At 33.4% G+C, this 18,879-nt stretch overlaps 1 protein-coding gene across 2 annotated transcripts in view; it reads right to left on the bottom strand.

The window, feature by feature from the left end:
- Window positions 1–18,879, bottom strand: part of Cdh9 (cadherin 9) — a 112,624-nt gene that overhangs the window by 30,148 nt on the left and 63,597 nt on the right. For both annotated transcript variants that reach the window (XM_028767596.1, XM_028767597.1), the window contains one exon: window positions 2,227–2,521. In XM_028767596.1, the coding sequence (XP_028623429.1) occupies window positions 2,227–2,521 (295 nt within the window). The remainder of the gene's footprint in view (window positions 1–2,226; window positions 2,522–18,879) is intronic.

Genomic DNA, 18,879 nt, shown 5'->3' with positions numbered 1-18,879 from the left:
TGAGTCTGTATGTGTGTGTCTTCTGTCTGTGTGTGTCTTTGTGTGTCTCTGTGTATCTCTGTGTGCCGGTGTGTCTGTGACTGCATCTGTGTGTCTTTGTGTCTGTGTGTTTCTGTGTGTGTGTGTGTGTGTGTGTGAAAATACATAATGAAAAAAAGAGGCCATGAACTTGAATGTGCAAGGAAGGTATATGAGAATGTTTTGAAGAAACAAAAATCAGCAAATAGAAGATGATGTAATTGCATTATAATCTTAAGTAAATAAAAAATATTCAAAACAATCAAGTTAGGGCTTGAAAGTTGAACATACATGACTGTATGAACGCTTCTGATAAATTTTTCTAATAATCAAATATTTCTGTCATCTTAATCATGTTTATTACATTTCTCAGTATGGATAAATCTATGAAAATATAGATAAGGCCAAAGTAATTTGCAAAATTAACATATTAAAATGTTTATCAAAACTTAAAAGATATAACCATAATTCTATTCAATTCAAAACTGATAATAATTTACCTAGAGAACATAACTTTACATATATTTTCTTCTGAAACGTAAGTACAGAAATTCCAAAATATGCATCTAAAGTAACTTAATGCTTGGGAAATATGAATCTATCCAGAAAATTTTAACAGTTTAAAGTTATAAGTTCAACATTGAAGAAATCCCATCTGTGCTATGTTATACAAGGGCTTTATGATCTCAAAAGCCTCCTGTCTTTTTTGATACATCCATTTTACATTATAAGATTAAAAACTGAAGAGATAATAGAACCTCAGTTTCCCCAAATAGCTGGGCTTACATGAAAATTCTGAGTGTTTCTGTAAATAGACTATACTATTAAAAAGCATTTATGCCACGCTATCAGTGAAGATGTATAAAGATTTAATTTTTTTAAATAGGAGTTTTCTTCAGTCAAACATGCATTATTATATTGTTTAGAACTACTATTCAAGTGGGCAATGATAAATATAGAAAAATGAATATCTTACATGGATATTTTATTTAATAGTACTCTACTAATATTTTAAAACAATATATATTTCTGTTATAGAATGGAATCATTACACATTGATAATCATTACACATTGATAATGGTTAAAATTAACCATTTTAACATGCATACAAGAAGCAATTTTGTATAGTAAGGAGCGGTGTTTGAAATTGGGAGAATCTCGGAACTGTGAGAAATTACTGTTTTTAGTTTGCATGGAAGACGAGTAGAGAAAAATACAGAGATATAGAGTAAAACTCTGTGAATCCTAGCATGATGCCACAGGTTATCTGATCTTCATTCAATTGTTAAATTCTTCTGAATTCCTAATTGGCAGGACAGACTGTGAAGTTCTATTTCCCATATTTACAAAATAAGTTTATTTTGATGACTAAATGAGCCCGTTATGTAGAAGCAATTTGTCAAATAGAGCAGTTTCCTGCATCGGGTGATATCTGGAAAACCAGGAAGAAGCAGCCAGAGGCCAAACGTGCCACAACTAGACCCAGGAGATGCCAGCGTTGCAGCTGGGTCTGCCAATTTATCATACTGGCCCCACAAAGCTCGGCTGAGCCCCTGATAATACCTGCCATACTTGCAGTACCAGGTAGAATGAAGACTCTTAATGCTTAAAGATTATCCAATGGATTCATATATTTGGAAATGCTCATTTAACAATATGTCCACATAATTAGAATAGTTATTCAATATCTGAACTTTAGATCTAAGTTGTTACCCAGGACTGCTCCCGACCCATCCGTCCTTCTCCATGGTTGCTAGATCTCTCCTCCTTCTCCCTTTCTCTTCCTTCTCCTTTGCGCTCTTCGCTCCTCCCACATTAGCTCCTCCCCAATTACCCAGCTTTATTGCAAATATAATGTAGCAGTAGCAGGAAATTATCCTGCTACAGTCTCCTTTTTCAGTTTAATGTAAGAAGAGCTGCTGACGTTTTCAACTTCCTCGCTGATCAGGCGGCAACGCATTTATTCTGAACGAGATAGCAGGTGTTGCTGCCCTTGGAATCAAACAACTTCACTCATTAATTATAATGAAAGGAAGACATTGCTACAATAATAACTGAAGTTATTTGGAAAGGAGATGTTTGACAAAAATAAGAGTTTCTAGATTCAGCTCTGATTCTGAAAGGACACATGCAATCACGTGGCTGCAAATCTTTTAGTAAAAATACAAGAGCAATCACATTAAGCACATGGGTTAGTAGATACCTACCAACTCCAGACATTTCAGGAACACTGGCTGTGTACAGGTCTTTTGTGAATTTTGGCTCATTGTCATTGATATCATGGATTTTAATGATAAATTCAGATTCTGGCTCCACTTGTCTCCCGGTCTTTCTGTCTATAGCTTTGGCACGAAGAATGTACAGAGATTTTTCTTCTCTGTCTAGTTTCTTTGCAGCGTGGATATCTCCTGTATTTTCATCTATAACGAAGAGATTACCAGCACCATCTCCTGTCAAAATGTATTTTAAATTTCCATCTCCTTTATCTTGGTCAGTGTGAAGCTTCAAAGAGGTAAAAACAAGAACAATTCTGTAAATACAAGGGTGGTTATTCCATTGAAAACAATGTGATGTGTACTAATTTCTTCTCCCCATCATGCCATGTCAATAATAATCTGAACAAATACCTCAGATCAAGAGAAAATGGAACATCTTGGATTTTGGTAGTCTTAAGTATAACTAGTCACCATGAGGTAATGGACTTAGAATAATGGATACTTGAGTTGTTTCAAGACAGACTGGTTAAATATAATTTTGATTAGAATATTACCCAAATTTAAACCTCTATTGTAGTACAATGGAGAAAAATAAATGCATCTTCATTCTGTGTGTGAAAAATCAATCTTAATTTCATTTAAATAATTAACCTCAAATCTATAAAAAGGCATTATAGTTCATTATAATGATAACTGTAGAATTAATTCTTTTAACTAGTATGGCCCCCTCATTATACAAGACTGTACAAACCTTGCCTCTATTAATGGCAACCAACCAGACAGAGAAAGAGTTTTGAAAGTTAAATCCTTTTCAATCTGACTTTAAGAAACTACTTTTTCTATTACCATGTTCTGATTGTGAGACATGATCTTTATAAACATTTTAAATTTCAAGTGATACAAAAGAAGTATCATATATTAAAGAAAAAATAATTAGTTCTAATTAATATCTATTTTATAAAGATAACTTCACAAAAAAGACATCTAACTGGATTGTAATTTCCTTGTAAAACAATGCATAAATGACCCTAGGATGAATCTCAAATACCGTAATAATGATGATGAATTATAAACAATAATGATCATATATAGAAAATCAACTCATAAGAATTTTAACAAATGTAATATATAATCAGCTGTTGTGAATTGAATGAAATCTTTATTTCAACAACAATAACAGTATTCACTGAAGTTGTGGGTACTTTTATAGTTATAAGTTCATGTTATAATGAACTTATAACATGGAATGGAAAAACCAAAGGATTTTATAAATAGAAATCTCGTCTTCTTTGGTAAGAAGCATAGAGGAGAATGTATGTAAGATACTATGATGTTGATCGAAGGATACAGTCTTCAGTTAGGCAGAGTGATCTGTGATAAACTATACAGAATAAGACTAATATTAATGAGATTGGGACTATACATGGCATTTATTTCAAACTTGTTAAAAGCACACATTTCAAATAAAATGCAGGTGTGAACTGGCCTCTGCCTCCCACCTTTCCAGAATAGACCTCACAAATCCTCTTCTACCCTGCCTGACACTGTCTTCTCCGTCTCTTTTTGTTTTCCACTTGAATTCTTTCTTAGCCAAACTAAGCATAGAAATGTGTTTGATTATTTCCCCCTGTTGCTTTAAACTTTATCAGAAATAATCATCAAATATGACACTTGCTTTCTTCTCTGAAAGATTATACAATCTATCTAATATGTTGAGCTATAACTAGACATTTTTCTTCAATATTTTTTATCGAGCACAGAGAACAATCTCATGATGACACTGTTTCCACTCTTGTCCTACTACTGATATTTTGGATACTAAGGAAGATTATTTTTCTACAATATGAATACAGTCATGTGGGAAATTTCAGGGAAGCTACAGTGTTTAAAGTAAGTAATCAAGCACAATAAACCAGAGTTAGTCACTTGCATGTATATGAGCTCAGATGGATGGGAATATAATTTTTATTTCTAATGTTTAGCAATATAACTTCTTTCAACTAAATTAGATAACGTTAATTAAAGAAATCTTTACTTCTTTAGTCCTAAAAATTTGTTTGATGGTTTTATTTTTTCCATGTACAATTTTGATAATCTGTCCTTTAGTTGTAAAATTTATCTTTGTTACTTTTAACAGGTATACCAAGAAGCATGTATACCAAGAAGTTTATTCTCTGTGAAGACATCTATCCACTTTTATATATAAATGTTTGCATGTTTCTTTCACTTTTTAATACTCTCCCATCTTTTCTGAGCTGTCCTCTTACTAAGTATGTGTCCTCTTCACGTTTGGGACACATCCTCTGTTTCAGTAAGTTAGAATGGATGTACAGACATGGTAATTGTTAGCAAAATACCATTTCCATTATAGTAAAATCAATGTCCAGGAACTTTTCACTGTGCCAAACTAATGCTATAGTGTCTTAAGGAAAGATTGATACATATTACTGGTCACCTAAAATATGTTTACAAAAGTCAAATTATTTTTTTTGTTTTGTTTTGTTTTTGTTTTTTATTTATTTTCTTTTTTTTAATTTCTTTTTTTTTTGAACATGAAATGCTTTTTTATAGCATGTTTTACAAGGGGAGGGGGTAAGAGGGTCCAGGTGGTGGAAAAGTACAAAATCTTCTTGACCTGTGCCTTGAAACATGTCATGGTCTATATGGTACACTGCCTTGAATTATGATCTACCTGCTGTTCTTCAGAAGATATGGTACACTGCTTGAGTTATGGTCTCCCTGCTATTCTTAAGAAGACACGGTACTCTGCTTTGAGTCTATCTGCAGTTGCTAAGCAGGATCTTGTAGTTGCCAAGCTTCAGAGGACATTGTGCAGGTGGGGAAAGGTAGGGGGTAAGGGTAAGGGCGAGGGTCCTGGCTTCTGGCATCTCCCCCTTCTCTGTTTAGTTAGAGAAGGCGTCTTATGTTCAATCCCAACTATGTGAGTTTTGAATTTGGATGTCTAATTATGGGGGGTAAGTCAAATTATTTTAACAGAATATTTTTCAGGTATATGCAGAAAATCCATCTGTTTCTGATTATAAGTAAAATAAGGTTGTGAAATAAAACTTCTAAATTTAAATAATGTTTCAGAAATATTCATATTTGAAAAATATTTTAATGATAATCTTTTCAAAATACTGATAATAAGTATTTTGATCATATAACCATTACAAATTATTATCTTGAAACAATAGCTTAGTAAAAGGAAGTATTACAAGAAAGATTAGATAAAGAAAAATATGTACCAAATTTTGTTAATCTGGTAAAAATCACATAATTAAAAAGTTCATGTTTCTGATATTATTTTACTATGCTTTAGATTTTGATAACTATGCTTTAGATTTTTAGACTTAGATGTAAGTCATCAACTAAATATTACAGTATGGAAATATATATAGTATTTTTAACTAAATCTAATAAAAATACTTTTTAAAAAATTATACTTTACTTATTTTTATAGTCCAGATTTATCCCCATCCTGGTCCACCCTCTGACTGTTCCACATCTCACACCTCCCACCCACATCTTCAAGAGGATGTCCCCTCCCCAAGCCCCACCCCACTAGACCTCCCCACTTCCTGGGGCTGCAAATATCTCAAGGATTAGGTTCATCTTCTCTGAATCCAGACCTGGCAGTCCTCTGCTGTATATGTATTGGAGGTCTCATATCAACTGGTGTATTGCATGAAATATTAGTAATCATTTCAGTTTTACTTTTCTTCTATTTTAATGAACCTGAACTTTTAACATTTCAAGAAGAAAAAGAACAGATTCCTCCCTGTATATTGTTCTCTGATCTTCAAATATGAGCCTGTGAATACACGCATAAACAAATAAACAAATAAATGCAAAAAGTTAAAAAAAGAGGAATAAATTGTACTAATTTCTTGTAATGGAGGCAAAAAGAAATGAGAAACCATATAAAATGAATAAGATGGTTTTCTATAATTTTCTCATATTTTTTCAAAACAAGGAATAAATATGAGAAATCTGAATTTTTTTACATTGTCAAACATAGCTTTTGCTCTGAGACTGAAAACAAGGCTGTTGGAGTCACGTTGTAGAGAAAAGAACAGTTGTATCATTTAAAAAACATCTATCCAATGACTATCTTATAGAAACTATCCATAAGCAGCTATAATAAACAAGAGAAGTTTTAAACAAGGTAATATGTTTAACAAAACATTAAAAACACCATCATGGAATAAAAATACCTTTGCTTATCTATTCTTCTCCATGATATCTACTGTGTTTAAAACAATTATGCAATTATAATACTCTCAGATATTTAGTATTTCAGAAATAAGTTTATCCTGGTATTTTTATATATTTAAATATGCATAAAATTATAGTATAATTGTTATAATCATCTATGTATAATTCTATATTTTGTTGAGATTCATTTTCATATATCTATTTTAATGTTTATATTCTGCAACATTTAGCACTTTGAAAAATATCTCGAATCTTCAACAATAATTAGACTCTCCTTGGACTAATAATACTACATTATTAATTTAACCTATTTAATGATACATCTTGCAATATTAAGAATATTGAGTATTAAAAATTAGAAAAATTAAGGGCAAAGAAAAAGAAAATATTCATAGGGTTAAGGATATAAAAGACATATTTTACTTAATTTTTTACATAACTATAAGATATAATTTTTATTTTCTTCTTAGGTAAAGAATTCTACTACAAATATTAAAGCTGAACATACACAGGTTTATCAAATAATCACAGTAGCAACATAGAAACCTAAGAGGTAAGTGGGTGGGATGAGTCATAATCTTGACGTGATCTAGTTTCAACAGTGCTATTGTGTAGATATGAATGCTTCCAACGGATTCATGTATTGAAACACTAGATTGATTCCCTATCTGTTTTAGTAGCAGCATGTTACATTGAGGGCATCGAACCTTGCAGGAGGAATGATTCACTACTCGTGGGCCTCAAATATGTGGTAATTTGGCTCAATCTCCATTACTTTCTATGACTCCTGCCTGCAAATACAATGTGATCAGAAGTGATTCACAGTTCTGCCACCGTATCTTGATCAACATGATGGTCTTGTCCACTTAAGTCATAAGCCAAGACTATCCCTTCCTCCCCTAGATTGTACCAAGAAACATAAGTAAATACAATCAGCAACCAAGTCACTGCTCAATCAGCTCAGGAAGAAAGTTGACGTGGCACCAGGTGAAGAGGTTTTGTCTATGTTCAGCGAACTGCTGTTGGTGTACCAACGCCATCTTTGCTTGAGTACCTACTGAATCTTTAGCCGTCACCAGTGGGAACTAATATGCCAGTGAGCCATCAGTGTGTCACTATTGCAAAGAAAGATTTTTAGAATGAGTCCTTTTGATACAGACTTTTCTTTCTCTACATTCAAAATTAGGCCACAATTTCTCCTATCAAACAAACAATATAAATTTCACTCAACTACCCTTGTTTCTGACCAATAAATTTATTACTCAATAAGGGGAACATAGAAGTGGATCCTCATCCTGAAATTCCATGATCTAATGAAATTTTTCTTCATCTTGAAGTATATGTTACCTGCCATAACAACTGTATCCAGTCCTATAAGATATTAACCCATAGGCAGTGTTCTTTGAACAAGAGACTATTATTCCTTTTTTTATTTAAATCCAGCAAATTCAAGATGATGAAGTAATGACAAAACCAAAATGTATTCTTTTGAACTGGTCATTTGGATTATTCAGTTCTAATTTTAAAAAATAACACCTTATGAGTTAGTATTTCATACAGGAATAAAAAGTACACTATACATTAAAAAATATGATCTAAAATACAGGAATTCAAACAACTTTAATCAAGTGATGACAGGACATTGCATCATTTGCAATACCTTGCACCCTCAATATCATATGTATTTGTATATGCCCAATATTATGTATACATTTGTTCCAGAATATAACAAAGAGAAAGACATCATAAGGATTCATACCATGAAATAGTAATTAGATTCCATAACAAAACTAGGTGAGACATATGAGGAAGGGATTAGAAGAAGAAAAAATTATAAAGTAATACCATATCTGCTTTTTACAGACATATAAGCAAAGATATTCAAAAGAATATTAGTAAGTCAATAAGAGCTGAATTCATGGAGCACACTACCAGCAAGTATGATGCATTCCAGCTGTACAAGACTGTCTGAACACATTCAATGAATTAATGTAAATTCCATGTGAAGGCTTTAAAAAGATTTAAATATAAAATATACATTTGAAAAATCTTTAAAACTTCCACTACTGGATGATGACAAAAACCCTCAAAAACTGGGAATAAACTGGTACTGCTCCTAAATCACAAAAATTGGATTATCCACACAAGTATCAAAATAATGTCTAGGATCAGAAATGAAGCAATGCTAATACTTTTGTGGAATGTACCATTAGAAATCCTATGCTATACAATGGTATACATGTCAATGAAAGTTGAAGGTATGCTGATTGAAAAGGAAGACAAAAGAGGAGGACACATTTCTGTGTCAATAGCATGGAAGTTTATGCAGAATATATTCCAAATTTTCTATAACATCCAAAGCCCAAGCTAATTCCTTTATGTAGCAAGTGAAAACCGCATAATGTAAGGGTAATATAAAAATAAAACACAGAAAAGGGCTGCAGTGATAAAAATGAAGAAGAGACTGAGGGAAAGGTGGTCCAGTTATCTGCTTAACTAGGGATCCATCTCAAGGGAAGGCCGCAAGACCTGACACTATTAATGATGCTGTGGTGTGCTTAAAGACAGGAGCCTCCTCTGAGAGGTCCAACAAGCAGCTGAAAGAGTCAGAAGCAGATATTTACACTCAACCTGACAGAAGCCATGGACCCCTGTGACTGAGTTAGGGAAAGACTGGAAGAAACTGAGGAGGGAAGACCAGCAGTCTCAGCTAACCCTGACTCCTGGGATCTCTCAGACACTGAGCCACCAACCAGGCAGCATACACTAGCTGAAATGAGGCTCCCAACACATATATAGCAGAGGAGTGTTGGGTCTAGCCTCAGGGAGAGAAGACTTGCCTAACCCTCCAGAAGCCCCAGGGAGTGGGGAGGTCTGGTGGGGAGGCAGACAGAAGGATCCTTTAATAGTCAGGAGGGAGGAGGAATGGGATGGGGGACAATGGGAGGTAGATTGATGAGGTAGAAGGTAACAACTGGATTGTAAAAATATAAAAGTAAAAGAAAACAAAAACAAAAATAAACAAATAAGTAAATAAATACAAGACAGATTGTTTGCTTTAGCAATAACAATAAAAATGGATTCTTTTTACATTGTTCTATTTTTACTAGGATGAGCTCTCCATGTACCCACCTCCTGAGTTTGGAATTTATGCATGTGTCATCACAGCCAGATTTTATGTAATGATAGGTAACTAATCAATCCATTGCTTTATTTAGGCTAGAAAGACCCATAATATCTAAAGTCTCTGTCCCCACAAATCACTTTTATAATAATAATAATATTACTACTATTTAAAAAATTATATGAAAATTGTCATTGTTGTTATTCATTTATATCACCATGCCAAATGAAATATTTAGTTAAAATGCAATGAAATATGTACAAACATTTATGAAAAATACCTCGAAAACTTATTTAAGAAATGATAGAAAACTCAAACCAATGAAGAAGGAGGTTACATTCGTAAACTGAAGAATTGGGGATTGTGAGAATATCACTAGTAACCTTTAGTATATGATAAGGGCAGAGGTGAGTTTTGTTTTGTGGTATCATAAAACATTTCTAGGTTTACACAAAATGGTCATAAAATAAACAAATTGGCAAGGAGGAAGTATAGATACTGTAGTGTAAGAAGTTTGACAATTTAGAAAGTACATGTGAGTCAAGAGAACAGATAAAAGAATATAAGAATTAATCGAAATAAGACACTAGAATCATCTTTCAGAAGAGGAAGCCTATCCTGTACTTACTGACACAGAAAAAGTAGAAAGGGTAACCAAAAGAACGAATCCATAGAACTTACAAACACACACAACAATATACATATTAGCACTAAGTTCAAAATTACATTTAAGAAAAGTGAGTACAGAAGGAAGAGAATGGATTATTTCTATAATAACTTAAATTCTTTGGGTAAGCACTCTGGAAATCAGTCTGGAGGTTCCTCAGAAACTTGGACAGTTACAGCCAGAAATTTTAATTTTAAATCCTACTAAACAATAACTATCAGTCAATGATAATAATATTAAACAAAGAAAAAAACCTCTAATGAAATATGTTGAAATGTAGAGAAGAGTTCCTTTGAATACTTATGTATGATTCCTGTCTTTAAAAATATGGATTCAAAATCATTCATATACAATTTATTTGGATAGTAATAAACCTTCTAATGCCAGTGGAAAAATGTTAATGTAATAAACTTACAGAAGATATGACACCTCCTAATTCATCTTACAAGATTAAAATACCATTATCCACACTTCATAAAAATTAGAGACATCTACTTTTTCAAAATATTATTAATATTTAAATGAATGCCTCATACCAGCAAAATATTTGCAAAATATCTATCTTGTGTAACTATCATAACAAACTTAATGAAAGTAATTAGCTCAATTATAAACAGATTAAATTGTTTTACTCAAAGAAGACATTTGGGCATATATATATGTGTGTGTGTGTGTGTGTGTGTGTGTGTGTGTGTGTGTGTGTGTTGTGTGTGTGCGTGTTTGTATGTGTGTATCCGTATATATGTATACATGGACATTATTAGGGCTATAAAATATAACTGCATTCCTATCATATCATAGGAGATTAAAATGCACAAAATGATAATTCAAATCCTACAAACATGTTTCTAGTCATTTGATGTCTTTTGCAGATGACTTACAAAGGAACAAAAATAAACAATTTATAACTAAGGAAACTAAGTCTGAAGAGTATGATGCAATAGCTACATGGAAACTGGGCTTATTCTTCAGTTTTATTCTGCAAATCTTAAACTGCTCTAAAATTGAAGTTTATTAATTAGAGAGGAAATAAATATAGATTACAAAAGCTTCTATAGAGAGAAAATCAAAAATAAATAAAAATGTGAAATTGTTTAGAAAACTTTGAAATGATTTATACAAATAGTTTTGAAATTATTAAGTAATTAATTCAACCCATGCAAAATCAGGAGAAAGTAATCAGATATTTCAGGACAAATACTTGGAAAATTCATAAACAATCAAGGCACATTCAACTGTTTCGTTCTTTAGCAAAATGTAGATGTAAAGTTCTCTGGATAATACGACACGTAATTCTTAAAATAGGTTAAATTGAAAGTTAAATTAAACAAGTAAACATTTTAATGAAATCTAGTAATTCAAAGTGTTATTCATTTCACCCATTTAAGAAATATTTTGGATGAAATAACAACAACTATATACAGCAGAAGAATGCCTGGTCTGGCCTTAGACAGAGAAGAGGCACATAAGCCTTGAAAAACTTGAGGCCCCAGGGAGTGGGGAGGACTGGTGGGGTAGGCTGGACTGGATTGGGGATGGGGACATCCTCTTGAAGACGGGGTTAGGAAGAATGGGATGAGGAACTGTTGGAGGCTGGACATGTCAGAGGGAGATAGCGACTGGACTCTATAAAAGATTGAAGATATTTAAAAGAGAATCAAACGTTGAACGTGCCTTGATTACACTTTAGGCTCTCTGGTTGGCCTGCTTAGCTTTCTTGTAAAACCATGTCTAACAGTGCCTGAAGCACCAAGGTTTTCCTTTGCTTCTGTAATTGCCCTCATACACAGGGTACTCCTGCAATACATGAACACATACCACACACACGCATGTGCGCGAGCGCGCACACACACACACACATGCACACACACACACTCAAACATACACACACACACGCACTCATGCACACTCATATGAGATAGGCATATGTTTCTAGGTATGTAAGACAGATAATGACACACACTGAAGGCTTTTATTTGAACATGACATAGAATTTTCAGCCCCAATGGCATCAGCTGACCTTCACTGAATATAAGATGGCTGTCTGAGAAACCCTTTCTGGTATTGTTTGAATAACTAAGGTTAATTATGATCTTAATTCTTTATAAGGTCTCTAATTATGGCATATCTTGTTTGTAAACAATGAGTTCATTTAGATTATTGCTGCTGGACATGGTTGTTGGTTGTAGGTTTTGAAAATTCTGCATAAAAATCCCAGCTCAGTGGATTAAAAAGTGACAACATGCTGGCAATATCCTATTCTCTTCTATTCTTTTCAACATTTTCTGGCAGCTATCACTCTTCATTACAAAAACTCCTTGAAGAGGAGTTGATACCAAATCTTCTCCTCACTCTGTAGTCCTCTGAAAAATGTTCCTGTATACTTATAGAACAGCAAAAGTGGGCTCTTTGCCTGAAAACTATATTGTAATTGAAAGTCAATAACAAATGACTCCTGCAGCCCAAGACATTTTGTTAATGAGCTTACATATCTCAAGGAATATCAGCTTGGGTACATACATCTTTCAGTTAATAATGGGATAAGGCAGTGTTCATTCTGATTTGAAAAACATAATTAATGATATTTTGATGGTTATGTGACTTTTATCTGTTGAGTAATTTTATGTAATTATTATGTATGAACAGGGTATGAACTTTATCCATTACAAAGGGCATTTTCCTATATTTTCTATTCAAACATATAAAGAGGGTTTTGGAATATTCTAGTCCTGTGTGATGGAAAACACTGTGAAGTACAGAATTCTGGGAATTAAGCAATATATCACAGCAAGGCTTAAACCAATTACTGCAGTGGCAGATTTGTTTTCGCAGGCTCCTGTATAGACAGTTTCTGAGTCAGCAGTATAATTCCTATTAACAGACTGAAATATGAATTTGAGTGAAATAGAGCAGGAATAGCCAATAAAATATTTAAAGAGATGGTAGCCCAAGCAGTCCAATATAGCTGTTACAACCCAGTTGCACTATGGTAAGAGAACTTGTCATGGCAAAAGTAAACATGAATTTTTATATGGCACTAATCAAGCACTGCTACATAGCAGGAGCCTCTGGAGTCTTCTCCCGTTGTCTCAGTTAGGGTTTTACTGCTGTGAACAGGCACCATGACCTAGGCAAGTCTTATGAAGAACAACATTTAGTTGGGCTGGCTTACAGGTTCAAAGCTTCAATCCAGAATCATCAAGGCAGAAACATGGCAGCATCCAGGCAGGCATGGTGCAGGAGGAGCTGAGAATTCTACTTCTTCATCTGGAAGCTGATAGTGGAAGACTTGACTTCCAGGCAGTTAGAGTAAGGTTCTTAAAGCCCATGCCCACAGTGATACACCTACTCCAACAAGGCCACACCTCTAAATAGTGTCACTCCCAGGGCCAAGCAAATTCAAACCATGACATTAGCAGTTTTCTAAGGATTACAGATTACTTTAAACACAATTGCTAACACTAGTAAAAATTCTTAGCACCATTTAGCACTTCAGATATATTGTAAACATAGATTGTTTCTTAACTAGTGACAGAGATATCTGGAAAAGCGGCACGTTCAGGCTCCATTATGACTTGATGTGTGAAGACTGTCTTTATGGAGTAGGACAGAATGTTTCCTCTGTACAATAATCTATTCGTTAGCAGATGGCTTCTTGTTTCAATGGTCCAAAACTGAAAGCAGAGTCTTCCTTTATTTCTGTCCTTGTCATTTTGCAGTACAAACTATTCGTAGCTTGCCCTAGACCCAAAATTGCTTCTTGATCATTGATAGGAACCCAAGATAGAGAATATCTAATATTTGGCAATCAGAATAAATATGTATAGATTATAAGGCTATGGTTAAGAAGGGAAATGACAATTCGGAAAAATGGTTGATGAGAGATATTTAATCATGGAAATACAGTTAAAGAGAAATTAAACAGAAGTTAAAAAGAAATATTTCCATTTTTGTAGACTCTTGTAGAATATAATTTTTGTGAGGTAAGGTAAATTTAAAATAATAAAAGTTCATGTAAAGTAGTAGTCTAATTAGATGTAACATAGACTAAGAAACAAACAGTAAGCAAATAGCAGTTCTTACAGGAAAGGCAATTCTAAAACTGTGCTTCAGTGCCATTGTGACTACTCATGTAGGCACCAAGAAAATCAATCAATCAATCAATCAATCAATCAAACAGACAAAAAAACAAAAACTCTAATATCCAATAATTTATTCAATTCAGTATGTTCAGAAACCTCTATATCAATAGGAGGAAATTATCTGAAAATTTCTTGGCAAAAAGTCTCCAAAGATGAATCAAATCAAGATAACACACTAGCTGAAATGTACTGGCACAATTTACATTCCAAATTCACTAGTGGGATTAATTATAATTTTTCTGTGAACTTTGCGCTCTATATGTACACTGTACTCTGCTTTACATTTTTGCTCCAGGTTTGTGTGTGTTAGAAACTATTATTTAGAATTAATGGTCAAAAGTACTTTGAACCAGATTCTCAAACAAAACCCAGTCATTTTTTTTCTTAATTTTGGTACACAAATTTTTATCTTTGCTTAATTAGATTTGTGATGTAGAAATGGGGATTTCAAATTCTAACTACTTTCTCTCTCCCCGCCTCCTCTCTTCTCTTTCTCCTCTTCTGTCTCTCTCTCTGTCTCTGTCTGTCTCTGTCTGTCTCTGTCTCTCTGTCTCTGTCTGTCTCTGTCTGTCTCTGTCTCTGTCTCTGTCTCTCTCTCTCTCTCTCTCACACACACACACACACACACACACACACACACACACACACACATTAGGTGTTTAGTACCATCACCTCTAACATACATTATGGAAAAAACAAAAGGTAATTCTGTACTAATTTGCTGTTTTCAAGTAAATCTCACCAAATAAACCAGAATGTCTCAACCCGTAATGAATAGATATATAAGTTATAAAGAAAATAAAGTTGAAATTAGAATGGTAAGAAGTTGCAAAAACTAAAACCAACTAAATAAATACATAACTACGGGATAGTTTACATAAGTTTCCTTGATATCCTATGCAGTATCAGTGTAAAACATGTGTCCTGCTGTGCTTTCTTCTCTATAATTTTAGTATAGTCAATATTTATAGAAGCCCTTTTATAATTCTGCCGTATTTTATTTCAGTTTTTATTGTAAAACATTAAAGTTTATATTCAGTAATGCATCAAGTACTCTTCTTAAGAAAACTTATTGGGGCAATAATTTGACTTTTATAAGGGCATTATATAATTTGAATCAATTATTGCATAGTAAGTTTGAAAATATGACTATAATTATATTTCTTTATTATACTTCAAAAATATTTAAAACTAAAATAAAATGCATATGGCTTGTACTTTATTGTACTTCTAATATTTTTCCTTTACACCTCATCATGAATATCTTAATGAAAGATACTTTCCAATACATACAAATAATTCATATAGGTGATTTTTAAATGTTTTTAGAAACATTAATGTAAGCAATTAAAGAGAAAGAGATTGTAAATTTGTAATAGAGCAAGTGGCACAAAATGGAGACAGGAAATGGTTGAGTAAAATGGTGTAGTTAGAGTATCAAAAGAATTTTAAAAATTCAACTATGATGCCACATAAGGTTATTGAAAAAAAGACTTCAGTAAAAAAATCTCTATTCCAATTATCTGTTTACACCTTGTCCATAAACACCTTATGCAATGGCTTTACTTATTAATTACATGGAAAGACAGTCAAAAGCTAGTCTCCATCGTACCCCTGACACTGAGCTCAAATCTGATATTTCGGCACATGTCTTACTCTTAAAATGTTGTGGCTGCATCACTTCATACTGGAATGATGAATCTGGAGCTGGATTATATGCAAGGAAAAGGGGGTTATTTAGTTGATCATGCTGTTAGCTGAAGTCCTAAATAGTACAGTACTGGATGCTGGCTGCATCCTATCATGTTGGATGATTCCATAGATAGACTCAACTCAAAAAAAAAAAAAAAAGATGAAGAGTACATTAATCAGAATAAGCCTGCCTTCTGCCTTTACAGAATCTCATTTTATAGGAATCGAACTTGCAGAACACTGTAAACACTGATTATAACATCCTCAAAGAACTAATTACTTTACACTAAGTACATGCTAGTTAGTAAAAGTTTCCAAATGTCTTAATAACCCTATATTGAGGATCAAGCTCCCCATATGTGAACCCTTGGAAGACAAACATGGATCCTCGTTAACCAATAGCAATGGCTGTAAGAAAACACTCTGGTCTTTTAAACCATCGAGTGTCCCCTCTCTCATCTTTTCTTTTACAGCACACTCTCCTCTGCCATGTTGTATTACATTCTGTGAATTTATCAGAACCAAATCTATATTTCTGACATATTCTTCATTCCATATATCTATATACTGTATACCTGTAACTCTGATGTTTCCATTCATTTTTTCTATTATCTGAATGTAACAATCATATTGAATCACTAGGGTTGATGTGATAGCTTCTCAATTAGGACCTTTGACTCTCTAGCCTAGAAATATAGTAATATGACACTTATTTTGAAAATACAAGTAAATTCTTAAAATCATATTTTTTAAAAAACATATTATTATTATTATTAATTTTATTTGAGTACACTGTAGCTGTCTTTAGACACACCAGAAGAGGACATCAGATTTCACTATAGATGGTTGTAAGTCATCATGTGGTTACTAGGAATTGAACTCAGAACCTCAGACAGAGCAATCAGTGTTCTTAACTTTTGAGCCATCATTCCAGCCTCATAAAATCACAGTTTTAAAATATATATACATGTCTGTTGGTTGTCTTAAACATACACAAACTTGTACACAAATCAAAAAATGCCGCATTATTTTCAGTACTCTGAAAGACATCCAAGTTTGTTTCTCCAATTGCGGATGTGTATTATGTTATGTGTATTGCAGTATATGAATGTGTGTAGTATATAAACCTCCATATGTTTGCACGTATTTGTGGATGTTGGTCAATGGAGATCAGAGGGTGACTTCTGTGTCTTATGCAGTCATTCTCCACTTTTATATTTTGAGCTAGGGTCTCTCACTGATTCTCATCTGCCTGTCCCCCCACCCTCTTATATCCCACTCTGCCTTAATGATTGATATCATTAAATCTTTAATTTGTATCGAATTATGTCTAAAATTCTACTTCTTATTTATTTTCCTGACAATTGACTATTAATGATCTCAACAAAATTAAACAAAAATAATGACAAAAACAAACTTGAGTTAATCCTGGATCAGTCATGGTGTGTATGAACATGTTTGGATTATTTAACCCTCAAGAGACTGGAGGCCTCGGGGAGTTTAGAGGTCTGGTGGAGTGGGGGTGGGCCGGGTAAGGACATCTTCATGGAGACAGGGGAGCAGGGAGGAGGTATGGGATGTGGAACAGTCAAAGGATGGGCTGGGAAGGAAATAAAATTTGGAGTTTAAAATACATTAATTAATTTTTAAAAGAAAGAAAAATGTATGTAATTTAGTATTATATGATTTTGAATAATTTTTATTTATTTACTTCTATAAATACTATTTTCCAATTAACTATAATGCATTCTATATTTCCTTTTATTTACGAGTAACAATAAGATTTGACTGTTGAATTTTAACAGAACTGGCATAATTTTAAGACACTTCCTGATTTGTGTTTTCCTGTTTGTTTTTCCTGCCTTGAAAATAGATGATGAGTCTTTGGATTTTTGTACTGCCCTCCTGTGGTGACAAAAATGAGTAAAATTACTCTGTTTGAAAGCAAGCAAAATAAAATTTATAATTATAGTCATTCTGATAAAATTTCATAGTATCAGGTGTTTACTGTGTCATGTATGTCTTCATAAAATGCAATTTTCATAATTTATAATGGACTGTTACACCCTCATCATAATAAGCAATTATCTACAGTAAGTAAAAGCAAAATATCACTGAACAAATTTTCTCAGCAATTCTAATGATTGTCTCACTCTATTTAAAATTATTAGACTGACTACATCAAATGTGCACCACCCCCACCATTTGATGTATCAATCCCTAGTAGTTTTAAAATTCACTGAAATTGAATAATTGTGAAATACCCTACATCTACAGCATATTAGTTTCCCATCGTATCCACTGCACATTACCACAATCTTATGATCTTAATTCAACATGAATGTTATTATCTTACTGCACTTAAACTTCATAAAGTTTTGACATGCGTCACTAAGATTAAACCAAAGTAGCAGTGAGGCTGAATTACATTATGGCGGGTCTAAGCATAACTTCTTTACTTGTTTTGTGAATATTTTATAAAGGGCTAGACAAATCACAGAGCAATTAAAAACACTTGTGGCACTTATAAAAACTCTTATAATATTTCCATCACACACTTGAGATGATACACAACCACCCATAACTCCAGTTGCTATGGGTTACTGAAGACATAATAATATAATGCCATTTTATGACCGCTGGAAATAACTGCATATGTCACACACACACACACACACACACACACACACACGGAGAGGGGGGGAGGGAGGGAGAGAGAGGGACAGAGAGACAGAGAGACAGAGAGACAGACAGAGACAGACAGAGACAGACAGAGACAGACAGAGACAGACAGAGACAGA

This window comes from Grammomys surdaster, unplaced genomic scaffold (genome assembly GCF_004785775.1).
Source record: "Grammomys surdaster isolate TR1022 unplaced genomic scaffold, NIH_TR_1.0 174, whole genome shotgun sequence".
NCBI lineage: Eukaryota > Metazoa > Chordata > Mammalia > Rodentia > Muridae > Grammomys > Grammomys surdaster.
The sequence above is the reverse complement of the archived record's forward strand: the minus strand, read 5'-3'. Positions and strand labels throughout refer to the sequence as shown.